Raw genomic sequence first — 21,799 nt, 5'->3', positions numbered from 1 at the left:
GCAAGGTTCCATTGTAAAACCTTCTGTGCCTCTGGACAGGATTAGCTGTAAATATCAAAAACGGTGAAGCCTGGATGTTGGCCAAGTCAATTCTTGCCCCGTCCCACCACCCAGCTGTACCCCATACACTCCTTCCAGGACTTATTTGAAGCACCTTGATGAGGGTGTTCACTGTTTCAGCCTGCATTTGTGAACATTTCTGTATCACTTACTTTGAAGCCCCTGGTAATGAATCCCACGCTATTTAGCTAATATTTACAGCTCCTAGCTCATTAAACCTCTTCCAGATGGTGCAAGAGGGAAATTAACAAGGGGATATTGTTGGTGTAGGTTTCCGTATAGAGTCTGCTGCAAAAGTGGCAGTGTTTTTGAGAGATGTTTGTGTTGACTTGGCTTCTGATAGTCTTAATACTGTATCATGTCCTCAGTTCCTTCTAACTGATTTGTGGAGGAAGAAATTGGAAGCCTGTTGTTATGGGGATATTGCAAGTGTATGTAAAGATTGGTTTGTACATCAAGCATATTTCCTCACCAAAATTGAAATGTTGACGGCAAGACTAATTAAATAATCTGATGACCATCTGCTCTGCCTTACCACTTTTCTAAAACAGAATCCCCTATCTCTTTCAATGTCAGTGTTTGAAATGCCAGAGGTAGAAAAGCTTAATTTGGGAATGACACCCCCAGGTTGATTGACATGGGTTGTTGGCTTGCTGGCTTTAGTCTACCTCCACAGAACTCTGGTGGCTGGCATGTCACTCCACGGCTTCACTCAGATTTAGTCTCCGCTCATCTCAGCTCACCAGGATAAAGGTCTAAACCAGTATAACATGCTGTTCATTGTCTATCCATTTGTCTATGTGTTGTCCTTCCAAAAAGGCTGAAGTGATGAGATGTAGTGTTTTTGGTTTTCACACACTGTAAGCTATATCATGTGTATTTGCACATGTGTTGTACATAAGCTATTTCATGGGCAGTATGACATTGTACATTGTCTATTTCATGGGCAGTATGATGTTGTACATTGGCTATTTCATGGGCAGTATGACATTGTACATTGGCTATTTCATGGGCAGTATGACATTGTATATTGGCTATTTCATGGGCAGTATGACATTGTATATTGGCTATTTCATGGGCAGTATGACATTGTATATTGTTTATTTCATGAGCAGTATGACATTGTATATTGGCTATTTCATGAGCAGTATGACATTGTATATTGTCTATTTCATGAGCAGTATGACATTGTATATTGTCTATTTCATGGGCAGTATGACATTGTATATTGGCTATTTCATGAGCAGTATGACATTGTATATTGTCTTTTCATGAGCAGTATGACATTGTATATTGGCTATTTCATGAGCAGTATGACATTGTATATTGGCTATTTCATGAGCAGTATGACATTGTCATTGGCTATTTCATGGGCAGTATGACATTGTACATTGGCTATTTCATGGGCAGTATGACGTATATTGGCTATTTCATGGGCAGTATGACATTGTATATTGTCTAGTTCATGGGCAGTATGATGTTGTACATTGGCTATTTCATGAGCAGTATGACATTGTATATTGGCTATTTCATGGGCAGTATGACATTGTACATTGGCTATTTCATGGGCAGTATGACGTTGTATATTGGCTATTTCATGGGCAGTATGACATTGTATATTGTCTAGTTCATGGGCAGTATGATGTTGTACATTGGCTATTTCATGAGCAGTATGACATTGTATATTGGCTATTTTCATGGGCAGTATGATGTTGTACATTGGCTATTTCATGAGCAGTATGACATTGTACATTGGCTATTTCATGAGCAGTATGACATTGTATATTGTCTATTTCATGAGCAGTATGACATTGTACATTGGCTATTTCATGAGCAGTATGACATTGTATATTGGCTATTTCATGGGCAGTATGACATTGTACATTGGCTATTTCATGGGCAGTATGACATTGTACATTGGCTATTTCATGGGCAGTATGACATTGTACATTGGCTATTTCATGGGCAGTATGACATTGTACATTGGCTATTTCATGGGCAGTATGACATTGTACATTGGCTATTTCATGGGCAGTATGACATTGTATATTGTCTATTTCATGAGCAGTATGACATTGTATATTTGCTATTTCATGAGCAGTATGACATTGTACATTGGCTATTTCATGAGCAGTATGACATTGTATGTTGGCTATTTCATGGGCAGTATGACATTGTACATTGGCTATTTCATGGGCAGTATGACATTGTATATTGGCTATTTCATGGGCAGTATGACATTGTATATTGGCTATTTCATGAGCAGTATGACATTGTATATTGCCTATTTCATGAGCAGTATGATGTTGTACATTGTCTATTTCATGGGCAGTATGACATTGTATATTGGCTATTTCATGAGCAGTATGACATTGTACATTGGCTATTTCATGGGCAGTATGACATTGTATATTGGCTATTTCATGGGCAGTATGACATTGTATGTTGGCTATTTCATGAGCTGTATGACATGGTATATTAGCTATTTCATGAGCAGTATGACATTGTATATTGGCTATTTCATGAGCAGTATGACATGGTATATTGGCTATTTCATGAGCAGTATGACATGGTATATTGGCTATTTCATGAGCAGTATGACATTGTATGTTGGCTATTTCATGTGTTATAAATAGTTGTTTCTTCAGTAATTCTCTTGTTACAGCTAGTTGGCGTGGTTTTTAGCTCACTGTCCATGTAACATGAATATTCAGCTTTCAGTGTTCCGATGACCCAGAGTGTGTCTGCCTGGCTAGAACCAGTTGAATGTTTTGGTTGGTTAGTTCCATACCAATGCTTTAAGTTGGATGAAAGTGGTAAACATCTGACACCTCCATCACTTTAGGACTTCCTACCATACTGAGCTGTAATACCATGATATAACTAACATGCAGTCAATCAAAGCAGCATTAGGGACTGTTCATAATTTATGGCTAGGGGGTGATGATGATTTGTATGGAGAAGCATGTACAATGTGAATGACACACCACACACACACACACAGAAATTTATGTACAAAATAAGTGACCCCCCTGCATTTCATGTACAAAGTCAATGACCCCCCCTCCACTAAAATTTCTAAGCATAATTTCAAACATATTTTTATGTACAAAATTGCTGACCCCCCTAGTACGTGTGTACAAAATTGCTGACCCCCCTAGCTCCCCAGAACAAAATGGGTGGAACCACACACACACACCCCTAAAATCCTCATAAAAAAACAAACCCCACCCCCAGCCACAAATTATGAACGGTCCCTTACACCTAGACAAACATACATGTATTAAAGGTATAACACAAATACAGGATATGAAACCCTTCCAGTATTGGATTATAGACATCATCTCATGTATATTGGATTATAGACATCAGCTCATGTATATTGGATTATATACATCATCTCATGTATATTGGATTATAGACATCATCTCATGTATATTGGATTATAGACATCATCTCATGTATATTGGATTATAGACATCAGCTCATGTATATTGGATTATAGACATCATCTCATGTATATTGGATTATAGACATCAGCTCATGTATATTGGATTATATACATCAGCTCATGTATATTGGATTATAGACATCAGCTCATGTATATTGGATTATAGACATCAGCTCATGTATATTGGATTATAGACATCAGCTCATGTATATTGGATTATAGACATCAGCTCATGTATATTGGATTATAGACTTAAGCTCATGTATATTGGATTATAGACATCAGCTCATGTATATTGGATTATAGACATCAGCTCATGTATATTGGATTATATACATCAGCTCATGTATATTGGATTATAGACATCAGCTCATGTATATTGGATTATAGACATCAGCTCATGTATATTGGATTATAGACTTAAGCTCATGTATATTGGATTATAGACATCATCTCATGTATATTGGATTATAGACATCATCTCATGTATATTGGATTATAGACATCAGCTCATGTATATTGGATTATAGACATCAGCTCATGTATATTGGATTATGGACATCAGCTCATGTATATTGGATTATAGACATCAGCTCATGTATATTGGATTATAGACATCAGCTCATGTATAGACTATAGACTTAAGCTCATGTATATTGGATTATAGACATCATCTCATGTATATTGGATTATAGACATCAGCTCATGTATATTGGATTATAGACATCAGCTCATGTATATTGGATTATAGACATCAGCTCATGTATATTGGATTATAGACATCAGCTCATGTATATTGGATTATAGACATCAGCTCATGTATATTGGATTATAGACATCAGCTCATTTATATTGGATTATATACATCAGCTCATGTATATTGGATTATAGACATCAGCTCATGTATATTGGATTATAGACTTAAGCTCATGTATATTGGATTATAGACATCAGCTCATGTATATTGGATTATAGACATCAGCTTATGTATATTGGATTATATACATCAGCTCATGTATATTGGATTATAGACATCAGCTCATGTATATTAAGTCAGTACTTCTTTTGATCAGTTTACACAACCAGATAATTGAAGACAATATGGATGCGTAACTTCAGGCCAGTCAATTAAGATGGTCAATGCTTCTGGAGTCTTGTAATGAAATACTTACTCACACAACTAATTAAGTCACAAGGCATCTGATTGACAGGTGATTGACAGGCAATTATGCTAGCGTGTTTGCATCATGTTGTGAAACTCCAGTATACACTGTATCCCTCACAGGGATGTTTATTTAATACCTCCAATAAACCCACAGATCTGTAAGTAGTGGCTGAAATTACTGTGTAAACAGCCAATAATTCACTTGGAATGTCAGAGCAGGCTTTCCATCAGCCAGACAGTGTGGAATGATTTGTTGCAGGTACGCAGTGAAATATGTCCAAGAATGTTCAGTTCATGGAGGTTGAGGAGAAATTATAACACTTCTAAACAGTCCTGAAACAAGAATCCTGGTCCATTTGAAACATTTTCACATGCTTACTGAAACTGATTGGTTCTAGAACACTTGTAATCAGTATACTGCCAGTGTTGGCTGCCAGTTTCAGGTGAAAAATAAGCCCTAATGGCTCCATTGCACAAAGTGATCTTAGTCCATGACTCTCTCAACTACAATAGCAGAAGCAGTAAGTCTGCTTTGTTGAACGAGTCCTATGCACATGCTCTGTTCAGTTGTCATAGGTTCATTAAAGTCTGGGTCGTATACTAAGCCAAGTTCTTGACACTTCAAGATTCTTGGTTAAAATCACCTTTCCACTATTAGTAGAGATAATCTTCCAGCTATTTTATTATATATTATTAGTCCATTTGAATCCCCAAATTCCTACCAAGGGTCAGAACTTCCTGACATTCAACCAGAATCTTGTCTGATCTTTCATTCATGTCACCTGTACTGTCACCTGTAGAGTCGCCATGGCTACCAATACGATCAGTATTGTCTAATTTACCAGGTCTAGACACCTGTGCAGTTAGATCCGATCTTACTAGGTGCATGGAGATCAAATTGACCAATGGTGAATGTCATAGATATACTGAGAAGGGACAGCTTGACAGGTTTATTTGTACACTTGGGAAGTCAATTGGGTTTATGGTGGATCTTGGTACAGCTAAGCTGGTCTGCGGCCAGGGACTTGCCCGGCTATTGGTGTAAGTAATAAATAATGAGGTAATCATGCTGGTGAGTCCAGTCAGAGCTGCTGACAATGTTTATTACACTGGGTTAGGTTGGAGGAGAAATGTACATTACACTGCTGTTAACATCATGTCAAAAGACAATCTCACAACTCTAGTTAAAGAGGCTTGTTTATCACCTCAAGTGGCTGGGTACATGACATTCATGTATCAATGAAGTGCAGCTAGTGCTGATGTGTAAGATGGGGCTCCTCCTCAAATGTGGAAACATTTCAAACTTTGAAAAGATGATTCTTCTCCTTCTTAAAAAAACCTATCCTTTTAGGATATTAAAAAAGGCAATTAAAACATTCCTACCTTTTAAAAAATGAGTATTTCAACTCATTCTGCTAAGTGGGACAGCAGAGGTAGAGATAAGCTGCGTATCTGCGTAAATTACGCAAATATTTATGTGAAAACTCAATTCCTATTAAGTCTATTGCGTACAAGTACGCTTGAATTTTTGTAAATACTCAATAGAAGTGATGTTACATGCGTACACACAAAAGTGTCAAATCTTAGCTTGCGTACCAGTGGATAGATAAAATAACTGAGGTTCTGTTTCAGGACATGAACTTGACAACTTGCGGTCTTTCTTATTGTTTCTCATATTACAGATCAAATATAAATAACAAACACTCACATTTTAACTTTATTATATTTTAACAATAAATGGAAAATGACAAAATACCCAATTGAGTTTGAGTGAGGTGGGTACAATTTATTTGGTTACTCAAAGGAAAATTAGGATACCCAATTGAGATTACAACAAGCGAGTACATAACTCAATGACCTAAAAAGTTATCTGCAGTTCTGGGACAGATTTGCATTTGAAAAGTTTCAGGGTTTGTTTCATCAAAAACCTGTCTTCATTTCTATGAATTAGGCATACACTCTATGGAAAGTGTTCAGCTATATATTGAGGGCATTACATTTCAAACTGAAACTTATTGTCTTATGTTCAAATGACATAGTTACCAAATCTTCTAGAATTTTCCCTTTTTCTAATTTCTGTTGATCATAAATAATACACAAAATGACATTTTTCATAGAAGTATTGTGAGTGAGTGAGTTTGGTTTATCGCCACTTTGGACAGTATTCTAGTTACATACCGGCGAGTGAGCTACATATATGGAGTGAGTGAGTTTGGTTTACCGCCACTTTGGACAGTATTCTAGTTACATACAGGCAAGTCAGCTACATATGGAAGTGATGCAAGTTCCAGACTTTGGTTAAACCCAAGGGCACAGTTACAGTGCTTACAAAACTAGAAACACCATGATTCGAACTTACATCCATAGACTGACTTCTTGCTAGATATGGATTTTAGAAATTATCATTTAAACTAAAAATTATTACCTTAGAGATTTGTGCAAGTCTAACTTCTTGCATGCCCCGCTATGCAAGAAAATAGCAGCACCATAGATGACAGTGTCATGTGTTCACCCTCAAAGGACTTATAGAATTCCATGTAAACTGGCTCTTTTTGTGTTTCAGGTAATTTCCTCTATGTGAGCAACGGCACCAACATTATCAAAATCAACCGACTCAACGGAGCCATGGCATCTGTCTTCTACCAGGTGAGATATAGCTGTAATTCATAACCAGTGAAGATACCGATGTCAACCCAATAAATGCCTGTGTATTGTGTTATTGAAGATCTGTCTCATCAACAGACATACAGTTACACTCATCCAACACACAGATGATGGTAAACAGCAATTAATTCCAGCATTTAAAGGATTCAGTCAGGAGAGTAGTAGTAATAAACTAATCTATATGGCTGAGTGTTTCTGATGTAAATTATAAAAACTCACATATTATTTAAGTCATATTTTGTGTGTGGAAGGAGGTATTTTAGGTGGAGGAAATACCAATATGTTTTGTTTGAACATTGACATGTTTCTGTGAATATGGAAACATGAAAAGCACTGTGGATATTAAGTGATGGAGTAACTGTCACATCATTGAGATGCTGAGTAGGTCATAATGATGTATGGTATCAGGAAAGTGAACTTAGTAATTTACCTGATCATATTTCCAGCAGAACTGTCAATGGCCTCTTTTTGTTTCCCTGTGCAGTAATGACTGTTGGCAAAGTAGATCCCAACTGAGGCCCTCTGTCTTCACAAGTCATGATCTTTGATCTCAAACTTACAAAATTTCAAATATTTTCATTTCTTCTTTGACCTCAATGCAAATTTTAGTCCTGATCAAACTATTCAGATGTTCAAAGGATTCATGACAAAGTTGTCGCAAAAACACACTTTATTTCTGATCAGCAATCTTCATCAGAAGGTCATGGGTGAAAAGAACATAAATACCATCTGAACAGCAATCTTGGATGCCATGTATGAAGTCAGTTGACTGTAAGCATGTGTAATCAGAACAAAGGTAACAAAAAAATGCTGCCGTCAGCGTGGACAAATCAGACATGTCCAAAACAGATGAGCCAGGTAATTGTCTCACAAGATTCCTGTCCCGACAACGGTTCAAGCAGTCGTAATACTGGATTGAAAAGGTCACGAGGGTGTGCTAATATCTCTGGCAGAAACACGGAGGAAGGAAGTGCTCCATGTTAGGATACAGGGTCCTTTGGGGGTTGCCGGCAATGAAAGTGCAGGCCCATTTCTGACAGGATCTCTGGGGTAAACAGCGGAAAAAGGTTGATAAATGGTGTCATGTTTTCACATGTAACGAGTGTCAATCTTTGTCGTGCTGGTGCAGTGATTTCTATCACATTATGTTACATGTAGCATTTCTCATTTCTTTGTAATGGAGATTACTCACTGAATAATGGCTGCTTGCAAGGTTTACATGGGTAGAAGGTGGACAATTCTCACTGTAGTTTACTGCACCTGAACTGTCCTTATGGTTTGGTTTGCCAGAAAGTATCTGCATTTGTGGACGTAATTTTTCATTTACATTTTGTTGTTGTTTTTTAAAATGAGTGAATGTTCATTGTACAATTTTGGTCATATTTACGACACTTGAAAAGTTGTGTATTTATACAATGTAGTGTATCTCAGATACTGATGCTTCACTCACTTGCATTGAGACTTTATAGCTTCCAGACTGACATGGGGATGATACTGAAACAATACACATTCAATGACAATGAGTGAGTGAGTGAATGTAGTTTTGCGGCACAGGCTCCAATAGGAATCATCTGACCTGTAATAGTTGAATTTGTACCAGGAGGCATGTAGTTGATAAAAACCAAAAGCCTGGTGGAGTGGTGACACAAGTCTATTTAGGTTTCCAGGGATCAGTTCTCTACTGGAATGCGAAAGAGGTCCCATTATCCCAATATCATTGTTACAAGAGCCAGTTGATGAAGAATACATGTCATTGTGCCCTGACACCACTGATTGTTGATTATGCTGCCAGAGACCGATTGATTTGTCTAGCCTGAATATTGACAGGCACTTTCATCGTACAGCTCAAACACTGATCAGGGTAACATGCAGGTTTACCATCAAACATTATCATGGTTATCTATCATTATGAAACAGAGTCCTGCAATATTCCAGCTATATGACGGCCATCATAAATACCCGAATCTGGCCCAGACTGTCCAGTGATTGACGTCATGAGCATCTACACATGATGACCTGATGCCATTAGTAGTCCTTTATGACAAGTATGGGTTACTGAAGATCAAATCTAACATCCATCTTCACGGGTCCCTTAAGTAATGATGAGGAAAATTCATGTATGTGTTTGTACTTAATGCTGGTTGTAAGAGTGATTCTGATGATGTTGTTTTGACACAGACAGACCAGGTACCACAGACAGCCAGTGTCCTTAATTCTCCAATCACCTCTTCTGGTAGAAGAGGAGTCGACTCCCTTCAAAACATTGAATTGTATAATTGCTTGTTTCAGCAAATATTTATGTTCAGAAGATACACTGTTGTATTAATAGAATTCGTTGAGAGAAATTTGTCTGAAATTGTCTGGGCAGGGCTTTTAGAATGATACAATGTTTACAAACATTATATCACCACCAACAAATATATCCTTATTTCAAATGAATTAAAGTAATCATCAGTGCAAAGTAAACATGTCGTCTGGTTGACGTCTGCTATCCTCAGGGGTCATGGCTTCTACTTTTTTCAAAGTGGTTGTAAAGGAAGTACTTGTAACAGTTTGACTGGATGCAATTTCCCAATTTGAACATGTGTATTTATTTTTGTTGTGGATATCCTGCTCATAAAATGTGTGCTTCCTTCATAAGTTAAAAACCCACAAATGTTTGGCTTGAATCACCATGGCAGTATTACAGACTTGCATTATAGCAAGAAAATGTATTTGAGTGACAGATTTAGTTTTGGAATAAGATGTTGAAAAAATTAATAGCTTTCTAATTAGTCATATATAATGTTTTTGATGTTTTGTTTTCAATGTTTATGGTATTAAGCTAGTTTCAAACAGGAAGTGAAACATAACCAGTAAAAGTGTTCGTGTATGCATGAATCTTGTTGAGAAGGTTGCAGGTGAGTGGCGGCTGTGACACAACCTGCACTCAGTGCATCTTTCACTGTAGAAGCAACCGGCAATACTACGGGGACCTTTCAACTCAACTCAGGAGTTGCCCTCAGTCCTAGCCCTCCCATCCAGCCACATTCAAAATAACATTTTTCACACCAAAACACATCATCCTTTAGAGTTCCCCAGTGTATTCAGTACAGTGAATAAATTTCTTAAAACTATAATCATGTCTGCAAAATCTCCTGAGAGAAATTGCGAAATTGATGAAATGGCCCTGGCTTGTCTCTCTGCCAGTGCTGTGCCTTTTTGCCTCTTTGTGTGAAGTTGTTATCATGCAAGTAGATTCTGTATGCTAATGTCAGCCTTGTTTTGTATGATAAGAATAATTGTGGTAATGAAGATAATTGCTGGCCTTACAGCCTTGTATCAAGCTGTTTTGTAGGTCATTTGTTGGTCTAGACCAGCTCTGCTGCTGTAACAGTGGGCTGTATTTGTGGGTCTACACATGCTGTGGTGCTGTAACAGTGGTCTGTATTTGTGGGTCTACACATGCTGTGGTGCTGTGACAGTGGGCTGTATTTGTGGGTCTACACATGCTGTGGTGCTGTAACAGTGGTCTGTATTTGTGGATCTACACATGCTGTGGTGCTGTGACAGTGGTCTGTATTTGTGGGTCTACACATACTGTTGTGCTGTAACAGTGGACTGTATTTGTGGGTCTACACATGCTGTGGTGCTGTAACAGTGGGCTGTATTTGTGGATCTTCACATGCTGTGGTGCTGTGACAGTGGTCTGTATTTGTGGGTCTACACATGCTGTGGTGCTGTAACAGTGGACTGTATTTGTGGGTCTACACATGCTGTGGTGCTGTAACAGTGGACTGTATTTGTGGGTCTACACATACTGTGGTGCTGTAACAGTGGTCTGTATTTGTGGGTCTACACATGCTGTGGTGCTGTGACAGTGGTCTGTATTTGTGGGTCTACACATGCTGTGGTGCTGTAACAGTGGACTGTATTTGTGGGTCTACACATACTGTGGTGCTGTGACAGTGGACTGTATTTGTGGGTCTACACATGCTGTGGTGCTGTAACAGTGGACTGTATTTGTGGGTCTACACATGCTGTGGTGCTGTAACAGTAGACTGTATTTGTGGGTCTACACATGCTGTGGTGCTGTAACAGTGGGCTGTATTTGTGGGTCTACACATACTGTGGTGCTGTAACAGTGGACTGTATTTGTGGGTCTACACATACTGTGGTGCTGTAACAGTAGACTGTATTTGTGGGTCTACACATGCTGTGGTGCTGTGACAGTGGACTGTATTTGTGGGTCTACACATGCTGTGGTGCTGTAACAGTGGTCTGTATTTGTGGGTCTACACATGCTGTGGTGCTGTAACAGTGGTCTGTATTTGTGGGTCTACACATGCTGTGGTGCTGTAACAGTGGTCTGTATTTGTGGGTCTACACATACTGTGGTGCTGTAACAGTGGACTGTATTTGTGGGTCTACACATACTGTGGTGCTGTGACAGTGGTCTGTATTTGTGGGTCTACACATACTGTGGTGCTGTAACAGTGGACTGTATTTGTGGGTCTACACATGCTGTGGTGCTGTAACAGTGGACTGTATTTGTGGGTCTACACATGCTGTGGTGCTGTGACAGTGGTCTGTATTTGTGGGTCTACACATACTGTGGTGCTGTAACAGTGGACTGTATTTGTGGGTCTACACATGCTGTGGTGCTGTGACAGTGGTCTGTATTTGTGGGTCTACACATGCTGTGGTGCTGTAACAGTGGTCTGTATTTGTGGGTCTACACATACTGTGGTGCTGTAACAGTGGACTGTATTTGTGGGTCTACACATGCTGTGGTGCTGTAACAGTAGACTGTATTTGTGGGTCTACACATGCTGTGGTGCTGTAACAGTGGACTGTATTTGTGGGTCTACACATGCTGTGGTGCTGTAACAGTAGTCTGTATTTGTGGGTCTACACATACTGTGGTGCTGTAACAGTAGACTGTATTTGTGGGTCTACACATGCTGTGGTGCTGTAACAGTAGGCTGTATTTGTGGGTCTACACATGCTGTGGTGCTGTGACAGTGGACTGTATTTGTGGGTCTACACATGCTGTGGAGCTGTAATAGTAGGCTGTATTTGTGGGTGTACACATGCTGTGGTGCTGTGACAGTGGTCTGTATTTGTGGGTGTACACATGCTGTGGTGCTGTGGCAGTGGGCTGTATTTGTGGGTCTACACATGCTGTGGTGCTGTGACAGTGGGCTGTATTTGTGGGTCTACACATGCTGTGGTGCTGTGACAGTGGTCTGTATTTGTGGGTCTACACATGCTGTGGTGCTGTGACAGTGGTCTGTATTTGTGGGTCTACACATGCTGTGGTGCTGTGGCAGTGGTCTGTATTTGTGGGTCTACACATGCTGTGGTGCTGTAACAGTGGACTGTATTTGTGGGTCTACACATACTGTTGTGCTGTAACAGTGGTCTGTATTTGTGGGTCTACACATACTGTGGTGCTGTAACAGTGGTCTGTATTTGTGGGTCTACACATGCTGTGGTGCTGTAACAGTGGTCTGTATTTGTGGGTCTACACATGCTGTGGTGCTGTAACAGTGGTCTGTATTTGTGGGTCTACACATGCTGTGGTGCTGTAACAGTGGTCTGTATTTGTGGGTCTACACATACTGTGGTGCTGTAACAGTGGTCTGTATTTGTGGGTCTACACATGCTGTGGTGCTGTAACAGTGGTCTGTATTTGTGGGTCTACACACATGCTGTCTGTATTTGTGTGTGGTGCTGTAACAGTGGTCTGTATTTGTGGGTCTACATACTGTGGTGCTGTGGTGCTGTAACAGTGGTCTGTATTTGTGGGTCTACACATGCTGTTGTGCTGTAACAGTGGTCTGTATTTGTGGGTCTACACATGCTGTGGTGTAACACTAAACAGTGGTCTGTATTTGTGGGTCTACACATGCTGTGGTGCTGTGACAGTGGTCTGTATTTGTGGGTCTACACATACTGTGGTGCTGTAACAGTGGTCTGTATTTGTGGGTCTACACATACTGTGGTGCTGTAACAGTGGTCTGTATTTGTGGGTCTACACATGCTGTGGTGCTGTAACAGTGGTCTGTATTTGTGGGTCTACACATACTGTGGTGCTGTAACAGTGGTCTGTATTTGTGGGTCTACACATGCTGTGGTGCTGTAACAGTGGACTGTATTTGTGGGTCTACACATACTGTTGTGCTGTAACAGTGGACTGTATTTGTGGTCTGTAACAGTGGACTGTATTTGTGGGTCTACACATACTGTGGTGCTGTAACAGTGGTCTGTATTTGTGGGTCTATACATGCTGTGGTGCTGTAACAATAGGCTGTATTTGTGGGTCTACACATGCTGTGGTGCTGTAACAGTAGACTGTATTTGTGGGTCTACACATGCTGTGGTGCTGTAACAGTGGACTGTATTTGTGGGTCTACACATGCTGTGGTGCTGTGACAGTGGACTGTATTTGTGGGTCTACACATGCTGTGGTGCTGTAACTTTGGACTGTATTTGTGGGTCTACACGTGCTGTGGTGCTGTGACAGTAGACTATTTGTTGTTCTATACATGCTGTGGTGCTGTAATAGTTGTCTGTATTTGTGGGCCTACACATACTGTTGTACTGTAATAGTGGACTGTATTTGTGGGTCTACACATGCTGTGCTGCTGTAACAGTAGGTCTGTATTTGTGGGTCTACACATACTGTTGTACTGTAATAGTGGACTGTATTTGTGGGTCTACACATGCTGTGCTGCTGTAACAGTAGGCTGTATTTGTGGGTCTACACATACTGTTGTGCTGTAATAGTGGACTGTATTTGTGGGTCTACACATGCTGTGGTGCTGTAACTTTGGACTGTATTTGTGGGTCTACACATGGTGTGGTGCTGTGACAGTGGATTGTTTGAGCTGAGGTCATGGGTCATCAGATTGCATGTTATTGCTGCATGTAGATAAGACATGCACTTAGTCTGTGATCAATAGAATGATGTATAGTTATTGCTCTATTCAGTTGTTGTATGAGAACCGTGGCTTCAAGTAGGCAACTTGGATGGAGTGGATGCTATGTGCTCATAAATCTGCTTTGGTTGCAGCAATAATAGGGATACACAGAGTTGTGAAATTGAATGGTTTGTATTGGATGTAAGAATATAAAGTCATGCTGGTCTGGAAGCAGCTCTCAAAAACACACAGCCTGTTTTTATTCACAGTTGCAGCACCTTGTCATTCTTCAATCATAACACTCTCACTACCACAACCATAACCCTGCCTCAACTCAACCAAACAACCACCACCACTGTCATACGTGATCACTGCCAACAGATAACCAGGGTTTTGTCTCACAGTCATCATTTTACTTCAACCTTATCACAATGACACACTTCCATCTCCTACAACACTGAATACTACCAAGATGATCAAAGACTATTTTCATTAAAGAGAAATACCACCACCACAGAGCTACTACTGGCACCTCTTCAGTACAACTAATCATACTGCTATTAACATTCAACTACTTTAGTTGACACAGTGTTCTGTTAAAATTCCAATTGATTGTCCGGTCTGGCAGATTCATTTTCCCTTATTTTGCTCCAACTTATGTTGTAATCCCAAATGCAATTACATAATTGCCCTGGTATATCATGTTTGGAAAATGTAATACTTTTGTCCTTTTCATTATCAATTGCTTGTTTAGCATGTGCTGTTCTCCATTGTAGTGACATTAACATGGGATATCATTTTTTGTATTACAACAGGCTTTTAGAATTTGTTTCGAAATGTGTAAAATGTTCAGATGAGTCAAACTTATATCAGCCTCCTCTTTGAGAAGGACAGTCACGTTCAAGTGTTCCTCCTCACTGGTGATATAGCAGTTTGATGTTCCAGAGCCAGCAGGTGCCCCCAAGCATGTATGTGTACATGGACGTACCTGTAATACCTCTACTGTAGAGGGGCTGGTTATTTCACCACAACCTGCACCTGGTTCATGTTGGGTTCAAGATAAAATCTGGTATCATAACAACTTCCGACTGCTGTAAGATAGGCCTTTCTCTGTCCAAGTGGTAGTCATTAAACTTTCACATTTCCTGTGTTATCATTTGCTTGTTGTCATGGATACAAGATAAACTGAATATGTTCTAAACAATGATGAGTAGTAAATGAAAAAAACTGAAAAAGATAGACATGTTGCATTAGATGGTTTGACAGACATCATGGATTCTGTACATCTGAGACAATAGTTTGGTATTTATGGCTTACTTTTCTCAAGTTCTTCTCTTGTTATCTTTCAAGAGAATTTGTCAAGGGAGACTTGCACTCACCTTCAGGAAATAAAACATGTAGAATGACTGTTTCCTGTGGAATGTTGTTTTTCTGTAAGGTAGTAACATTGTTTGTCTTTCACTAGCAGTAGATCTCTACAATCTCAACACCCATATTTGACAGGTATGCTTGAGTGAGTGAGTGAGTTTGGTTTTACGCCGCTTTTAGCAATATTCCAGCAATATCACAGCGGGGAGACAGCATAATGGGGCTTTACACATTGTACCCATGTGGGGAATCGAACCCGGTCTTCAGCGTGACGAGCGAACACTTTAACCACTAGGCTAACACATGGCCCCTTAGTCTGTTATACAGACCCTGAAGCAAATATATCCAAGAAATCCCACGCAAGTCTAGAAAATGTGGCAAGTCTAGATTTCCACAGCTTCAGGCTGAAAATGAAGAAAGTCTCAAGGCTCCTTTTCATTATATTTTTTTGTCACTATGAGCTTTTTTTCTGTAAAATATGTTCATTTCAGAGACTAGTTGTTAGTCTAACGACCCTTATGCTGGAAGAAGTAGCAATCAGTGATAATCATAGCAAATCAAGGACAGGAAGGAGCTGCAACTTGGATAACAGATTATGTCTGAGGCTGTAAACCAAACTGTTGCATTACTGGTAATTCACTGTTGGTGACTGATTTTGGCTTTCTAGAACACAGGCTGTACAAGATTTACATCCATATGATGATGAGTACTTCTAGTGAGTGTTTAATGGCCACAGTTTTGTTACTACACGATCATGCTCATCACTCAGCATACAGTAAGCACTGTAGGTGTTATGGCAGGGTTACAGTTAACAGGCTTTCCAACGTTTTGAAGGCCATAATGAAGATGCATGGTCAGATTTAGATAGGAGTATGTGGCATTATGTTGATGTTATGGAATGGATTCATATTGTACCATGTTATAATTATGATGATTGAAAAACTGGAAAAGAATTTAAAAATCCAATAATCAACATGACACATTAGCTTGTACATCATTTTTCTGAGTCACACAATCCATTTTGTATTGGCAGGGGTGAGGCACAAGTAAGTAATGAGGACAGACTGTACCATCTATCATTCTGATTTATTTCCTTACCATGCAGATATGCCACAGGTCTGCAGTACAATTGGCTATTGCATTGAAGAAACATTATATAATACCTCATGATGGAGTGAAATGAATATTGCACGGAAAGTCCAGCCTGATGTGTAATGTTGGAAAACAGGACTTGAATCAGGCTTCTCCCTGCAGTCCTGGTCTGGCTGCACCTCCCCTCCTCAACCTCCAAATGGCTGCCAGGGTACTTCACCCCTGCAGATTTATGATGCAAAGAAACTGATAACACAAGACAATTCTGACTTGAGAAGGAACGAGACAGATATTTGTGATCTCTCTGACACAGGGGAGTTTATGGTTTTCTGAATAATCTAGATGGGGGGTAAAAGAGGAAAGGGAGAATGCTTTCAGCAGGAATGCAGAACCAAGCATATTCCTGAGCTTTGATATTAAAGATGTGTGAATTCCTTGCAGTGTTTATCCTTGCCAGCAAAGGTGTAAGGAGGAGACCTGGGGAGATAGATGGGCTGAATAGGGATATGATATAATGTTCCATGGTAAAGATTCCTGGTAGCTAGCAGGGAGATGCACATTTTATTGGCGAAGTATTGTCTTAAAGAGCTGAAACTGCATGTGTGATTTACATGATGTGATTAACTGGAGATCAACTCCGGATGTATGATGCCATATCAGAAATGTTGTCAGGTTGATGAACAGAAGCCTGAATCAACAGTGGACATTGGAACTTGAAGAAGAAGCTCACAAATGTTTGATAATCATACTAATGCCCCTTGACCAAACAGGACTGTACTTTGTCTTCCAGCTATATGGTTCCAATTGTGAAGCTAAAATTTCTTTAACTGATGTGACTGATTTGAAACAGTGATATCAAGAATATTCACAATCACAGAAGATATGTCATTTGATCATGATGATCTGTTGATTTATCAATTATGACACCAGAACATGGCATGATTACAAGTATTAAACTGGTATGACAATTCCTTGATAAAAGCTATGCTATTTTTGGTGATACATTTAAAATTTGTTCTTGTTCAAATTAAAATTGTCGTTCACTATGTTTATGGTGAACTGATTTCAGTGTTGCTTGGGAGCAGCTGATGGTGTGTGGAAAGATAATTCTCATTTGTGTCAGTCAACTTAATACAAAGAAAACATACAGCCACAATGCCACAGTGTTTGATGTAAATGGATTTCTCTTGTATTCTCTTTGTCTAGAAAACTGTAGTGAAATATTCATGGTGTTGTATGTTAATATATGAATGAGTAATACCAACTGGAAATTAACCCCCACCAAGACAAAGAGTAGAATTGCATTTCAAATATCTTCAAACGTGGCATCCCAGTTTGACAAGAACAATGTTCTTGTGTTGTGTTTGCAATGGAGTGTTTATCAAGGCAGGAGGACGAGAGATAAAAGGGCCCCTGTTGTGTGAACAGCCCTGCCTTCCACCAGCAACCTTTAATTCCAGCCTCATTCACTCAGCTCCTGTGTTCAGCACAGCTGACACACCAACTTCAGTTTTAAATTTAAAGCATATTGGATAATGATGGGAGAATATTATGGTCCAAGTGGTGTTTCCTTTTAATCATGATAAAACGAACTTTTTAAAATCGGTCTGTTTTTACATAAGCATGTGAGATGAGTGTCCTTTTTCTGCACTTAATCATGTAAAGTCCTACTGTGGTCTTGAAAGCCTGATATTCATTAGATGTTTGTGAGGTAGTTTGTGATCCTCCATCAATGTACATGGGCTGACAGTGTCCCTGCGGAATATCTACTCAGCTGCAAGACCAAGACAGTGTCCCAGTGTGTATCTGTCTACTCAGCTGCAAGGCCAAGACATTGTCCCAGTGTGTATCTGTTTACTCAGCTGCAAGACCAAGACAGTGTCCCAGTGGAATATCTGTCTACTCCGCTGCAAGACCAAGACATTGTCCCAGTGTGTATCTGTCTACTCAGCTGCAAGACCAAGACAGTGTCCCAGTGTGTATCTGTCTACTCAGCTGCAAGACCAAGACATTGTCCCAGTGTGTATCTGTTTACTCAGCTGCAAGACCAAGACAGTGTCCCAGTGGAATATCTGTCTACTCCGCTGCAAGACCAAGACATTGTCCCAGTGTGTATCTGTCTACTCAGCTGCAAGACCAAGACAGTGTCCCAGTGTGTATCTGTCTACTCAGCTGCAAGACCAAGACAGTGTCCCAGTGTGTATCTGTCTACTCAGCTGCAAGACCAAGACAGTGTCCCAGAGTGTATCTGTCTTCTCAGCTGCAAGACCAAGACAGTGTCCCAGTGGAATATCTGTCTACTCAGCTGCAAGACCAAGACATTGTCCCAGTGTGTATCTGTCTACTCAGCTGCAAGACCAAGACAGTGTCCCAGTGTGTATCTGTCTAGTCAGCTGCAAGACCAAGACAGTGTCCCAATGGAGTATCTGTCTCCCCAATGTACCATTGGGGTGATAAGACTATAATGGTCCCTTTAGGGGAACATGTCTTTTGTACAAGTTTCAAATTTCTACATGTCTTTTTGATTTCCATGTTACAATGAAATACAAGTATCGTAAGGATGGGAAAGCCACATTAACTCGGTGCGCCTTGTAGGCAGCAAGAGTTGTATGCTCCCCAGGGAGTTCAGATTGAAAATAAGATGTGCCGTTGTGATGGACATCCAATGATCGAGGGAAAACAAAGCGCCTTTGAGCAGTTGTACTGGATATCGGCGCTATACAAATGTTTGTATGTATGTATGTATGTATGTATGTATGTATGTATGTATGTATGTATGTATGTATGTATGTATGGATGGATGGATGGATGGATGGATGGATGGATGGATGGATGGATGGATGGATGGATGGATGGATGGATGGATGGATGGATGTAAGTACAGTGTCAGGCGGACATTTTGTACTCTGCCATAATCATTTTGATGTTTGTTCTGGACTCTGACTATAGTTAACTGCACTGTTAACAAGTAACAAGTTGGCCATGAACATCATGTACCTTTGTGTACTATTTCTTCACATTCAGGAGAATATGGATGATTTTCAAGTTTCATCAAACTGCCTTCAACGTTCTTGATATATTTTCAGATATACTGCCATAGGCTGTGAGTGTGTTGTTCCATGGAACATGTTGAGTGAGATGTTTGTTTGGTGAAATAGTGGATGCTCTGAGCTGTTTGGTTCAAACAAGCCAGTGGTTGATATACTGAGGCCACGTCACTGACAGGCAGCGAACATAATCATGATCATGCAGTCAGGTCAGTGTGACCGTCTCATGACATATTTGGTGCTCTGGTATTCCATGGAAATTGGAGATTGTATGTTTTCAGCAACAAATTTGTGTAATATAGCATTGACATTGTTTAGTAAAATATATATATGTGTCATGTGTAGGCACAAATTGAAATGTGAGGAGACCTTCATGTGACCTTGATGTGACATCTTGCTAATGAAGGAGAGAAACACGATATGTAAATTTCCTTGCCACACATGGCCTCATCAATTCACATTGGGCACCTTTAAAGCTCAGGAGAGAGTGTAATTCTATTATATATCCAAAATGTGTTAAAGAGAATCGATTCTCATACAGGAACCGTTCAGCACTGGCTCTATGATAGGAAGGGATGTGCATTTGAAGTGAAAGTTGAAGTGATGTCTTGGCTTTTTAGTAGACTTAAGTTCAGTGGAATGGTTTGAAAGGTGAACAGGCAAATCTATCCGTAGTCATTACGATGTTTAGTGTTTGCTATGAGATGATGGTGATAGTTTATGTGGGAAATGACTTCCTTAATAAACCTCTCTTCCTTATGTGTATCACTTCTAAATGCCATTCAAAGACCTTTGTGTCGGAAGTATATTTGAATATGTAAAAGCAGAAGAACTGAGTAGATGATTTTTAAATGGCTGCGTAACATGGTATAATTTGGACAAGGAAGTCACAGGCTCTTGGATGCAGGTGGTGCCATATGTATGTACAGACATATATTCATGTCTACATGATGAGCAACATGCTTGCAGATCCAGCATCTGTGCACCTGTATTGCACATGAGCGCTGCACAGTCATTCACATACCTTCACATTTCAGCTGTATACACACACCACCATGTTCTTTATCACACAGAGTTACTATGTTTAATGCTGGGGTCGGTGTATGATGATTAAGCAATTCACCTCTCAATGGTGGGCACATACTGTCACATATTATCAGATCTTTTCTTGATTTTATCAACTTTTGGTTCTTGGACTGTGGGCTTTCACTGGTTTAGGTGTATTATGGATTTACAATCAGAAGGTACAAGAAACATGCCTAGGTTAAATACATTTTCCTTTTGCCAAATTGCACCATTTTTGATGGATTGGAGAAACAGAAAGTCACATATATTTTTTAAAAGAAAATTGATCAAATGCATTTGCACATACAATAACTTTATATGTTGACATCCCAAGGAAATCAATTTGAAAAGATCTGAAAGCCATGGAAAATAAGAGTGTGACCAAAATAGGGACTTGCCAAAGAGGGTGTGTTTTTAGTAGTGAGGGATTTCTTTAATCACATGCAGGGCTCAAAGAACACAGACTTGAGCTAGAAAACACAAGGAGGAGCTGGCTTGGATCAAATGATTACATGGACAGTGGTCGAATGAAGTCAGATAAACTTGATCTTGTCAGACCCAGAATAAGTTTGGTACTAAATCATCATTACATCATCAGCGTTATATATAATGTTATATAGAGCAAGAGGTGCATCAAGGATTTGACTGGGGCAGGCTGGTTTCATTTCCATAAATTAGGCCCTTACATTCTTAAAATCATAATATGTGAGTGAGTAATTGTCAGTTTATGTTGCATGACAAGCAATGGAAACTAGCCCTAGCAAACTAGTGCTTGATATCAAGAACACCGATCCATGCTATCAGGATATGATTATATACACAGCAGTTAGATTTCACAATTCAATGTTCAATGGTCAGTACCCCAAAACAAACAAGGGATGCTGGAAATCAGCCTGGAGTCAGGTGAGCTACATTGAGGTGTTCCCATTGTGAGAGTGTTGCTGTTACTTGTATAACACCTATGCTGATGTATGTGTCATTT

At 39.7% G+C, this 21,799-nt stretch overlaps 1 protein-coding gene across 1 annotated transcript in view; it reads left to right on the top strand.

The window, feature by feature from the left end:
• Positions 1 to 21,799, top strand: part of LOC124261997 — a 119,649-nt gene that overhangs the window by 10,888 nt on the left and 86,962 nt on the right. The window contains 1 exon segment of the mRNA XM_046696397.1: positions 7,240 to 7,322. Coding sequence (XP_046552353.1) covers positions 7,240 to 7,322 — 83 coding nt within the window.

Source organism: Haliotis rubra, unplaced genomic scaffold, assembly GCF_003918875.1.
Source record: "Haliotis rubra isolate DU_JTF1 unplaced genomic scaffold, ASM391887v1 Scf12, whole genome shotgun sequence".
Lineage (NCBI taxonomy): Eukaryota > Metazoa > Mollusca > Gastropoda > Lepetellida > Haliotidae > Haliotis > Haliotis rubra.
Note: the sequence above shows the minus strand (reverse complement) of the source record. Positions and strands in the feature narration are given on the sequence as shown.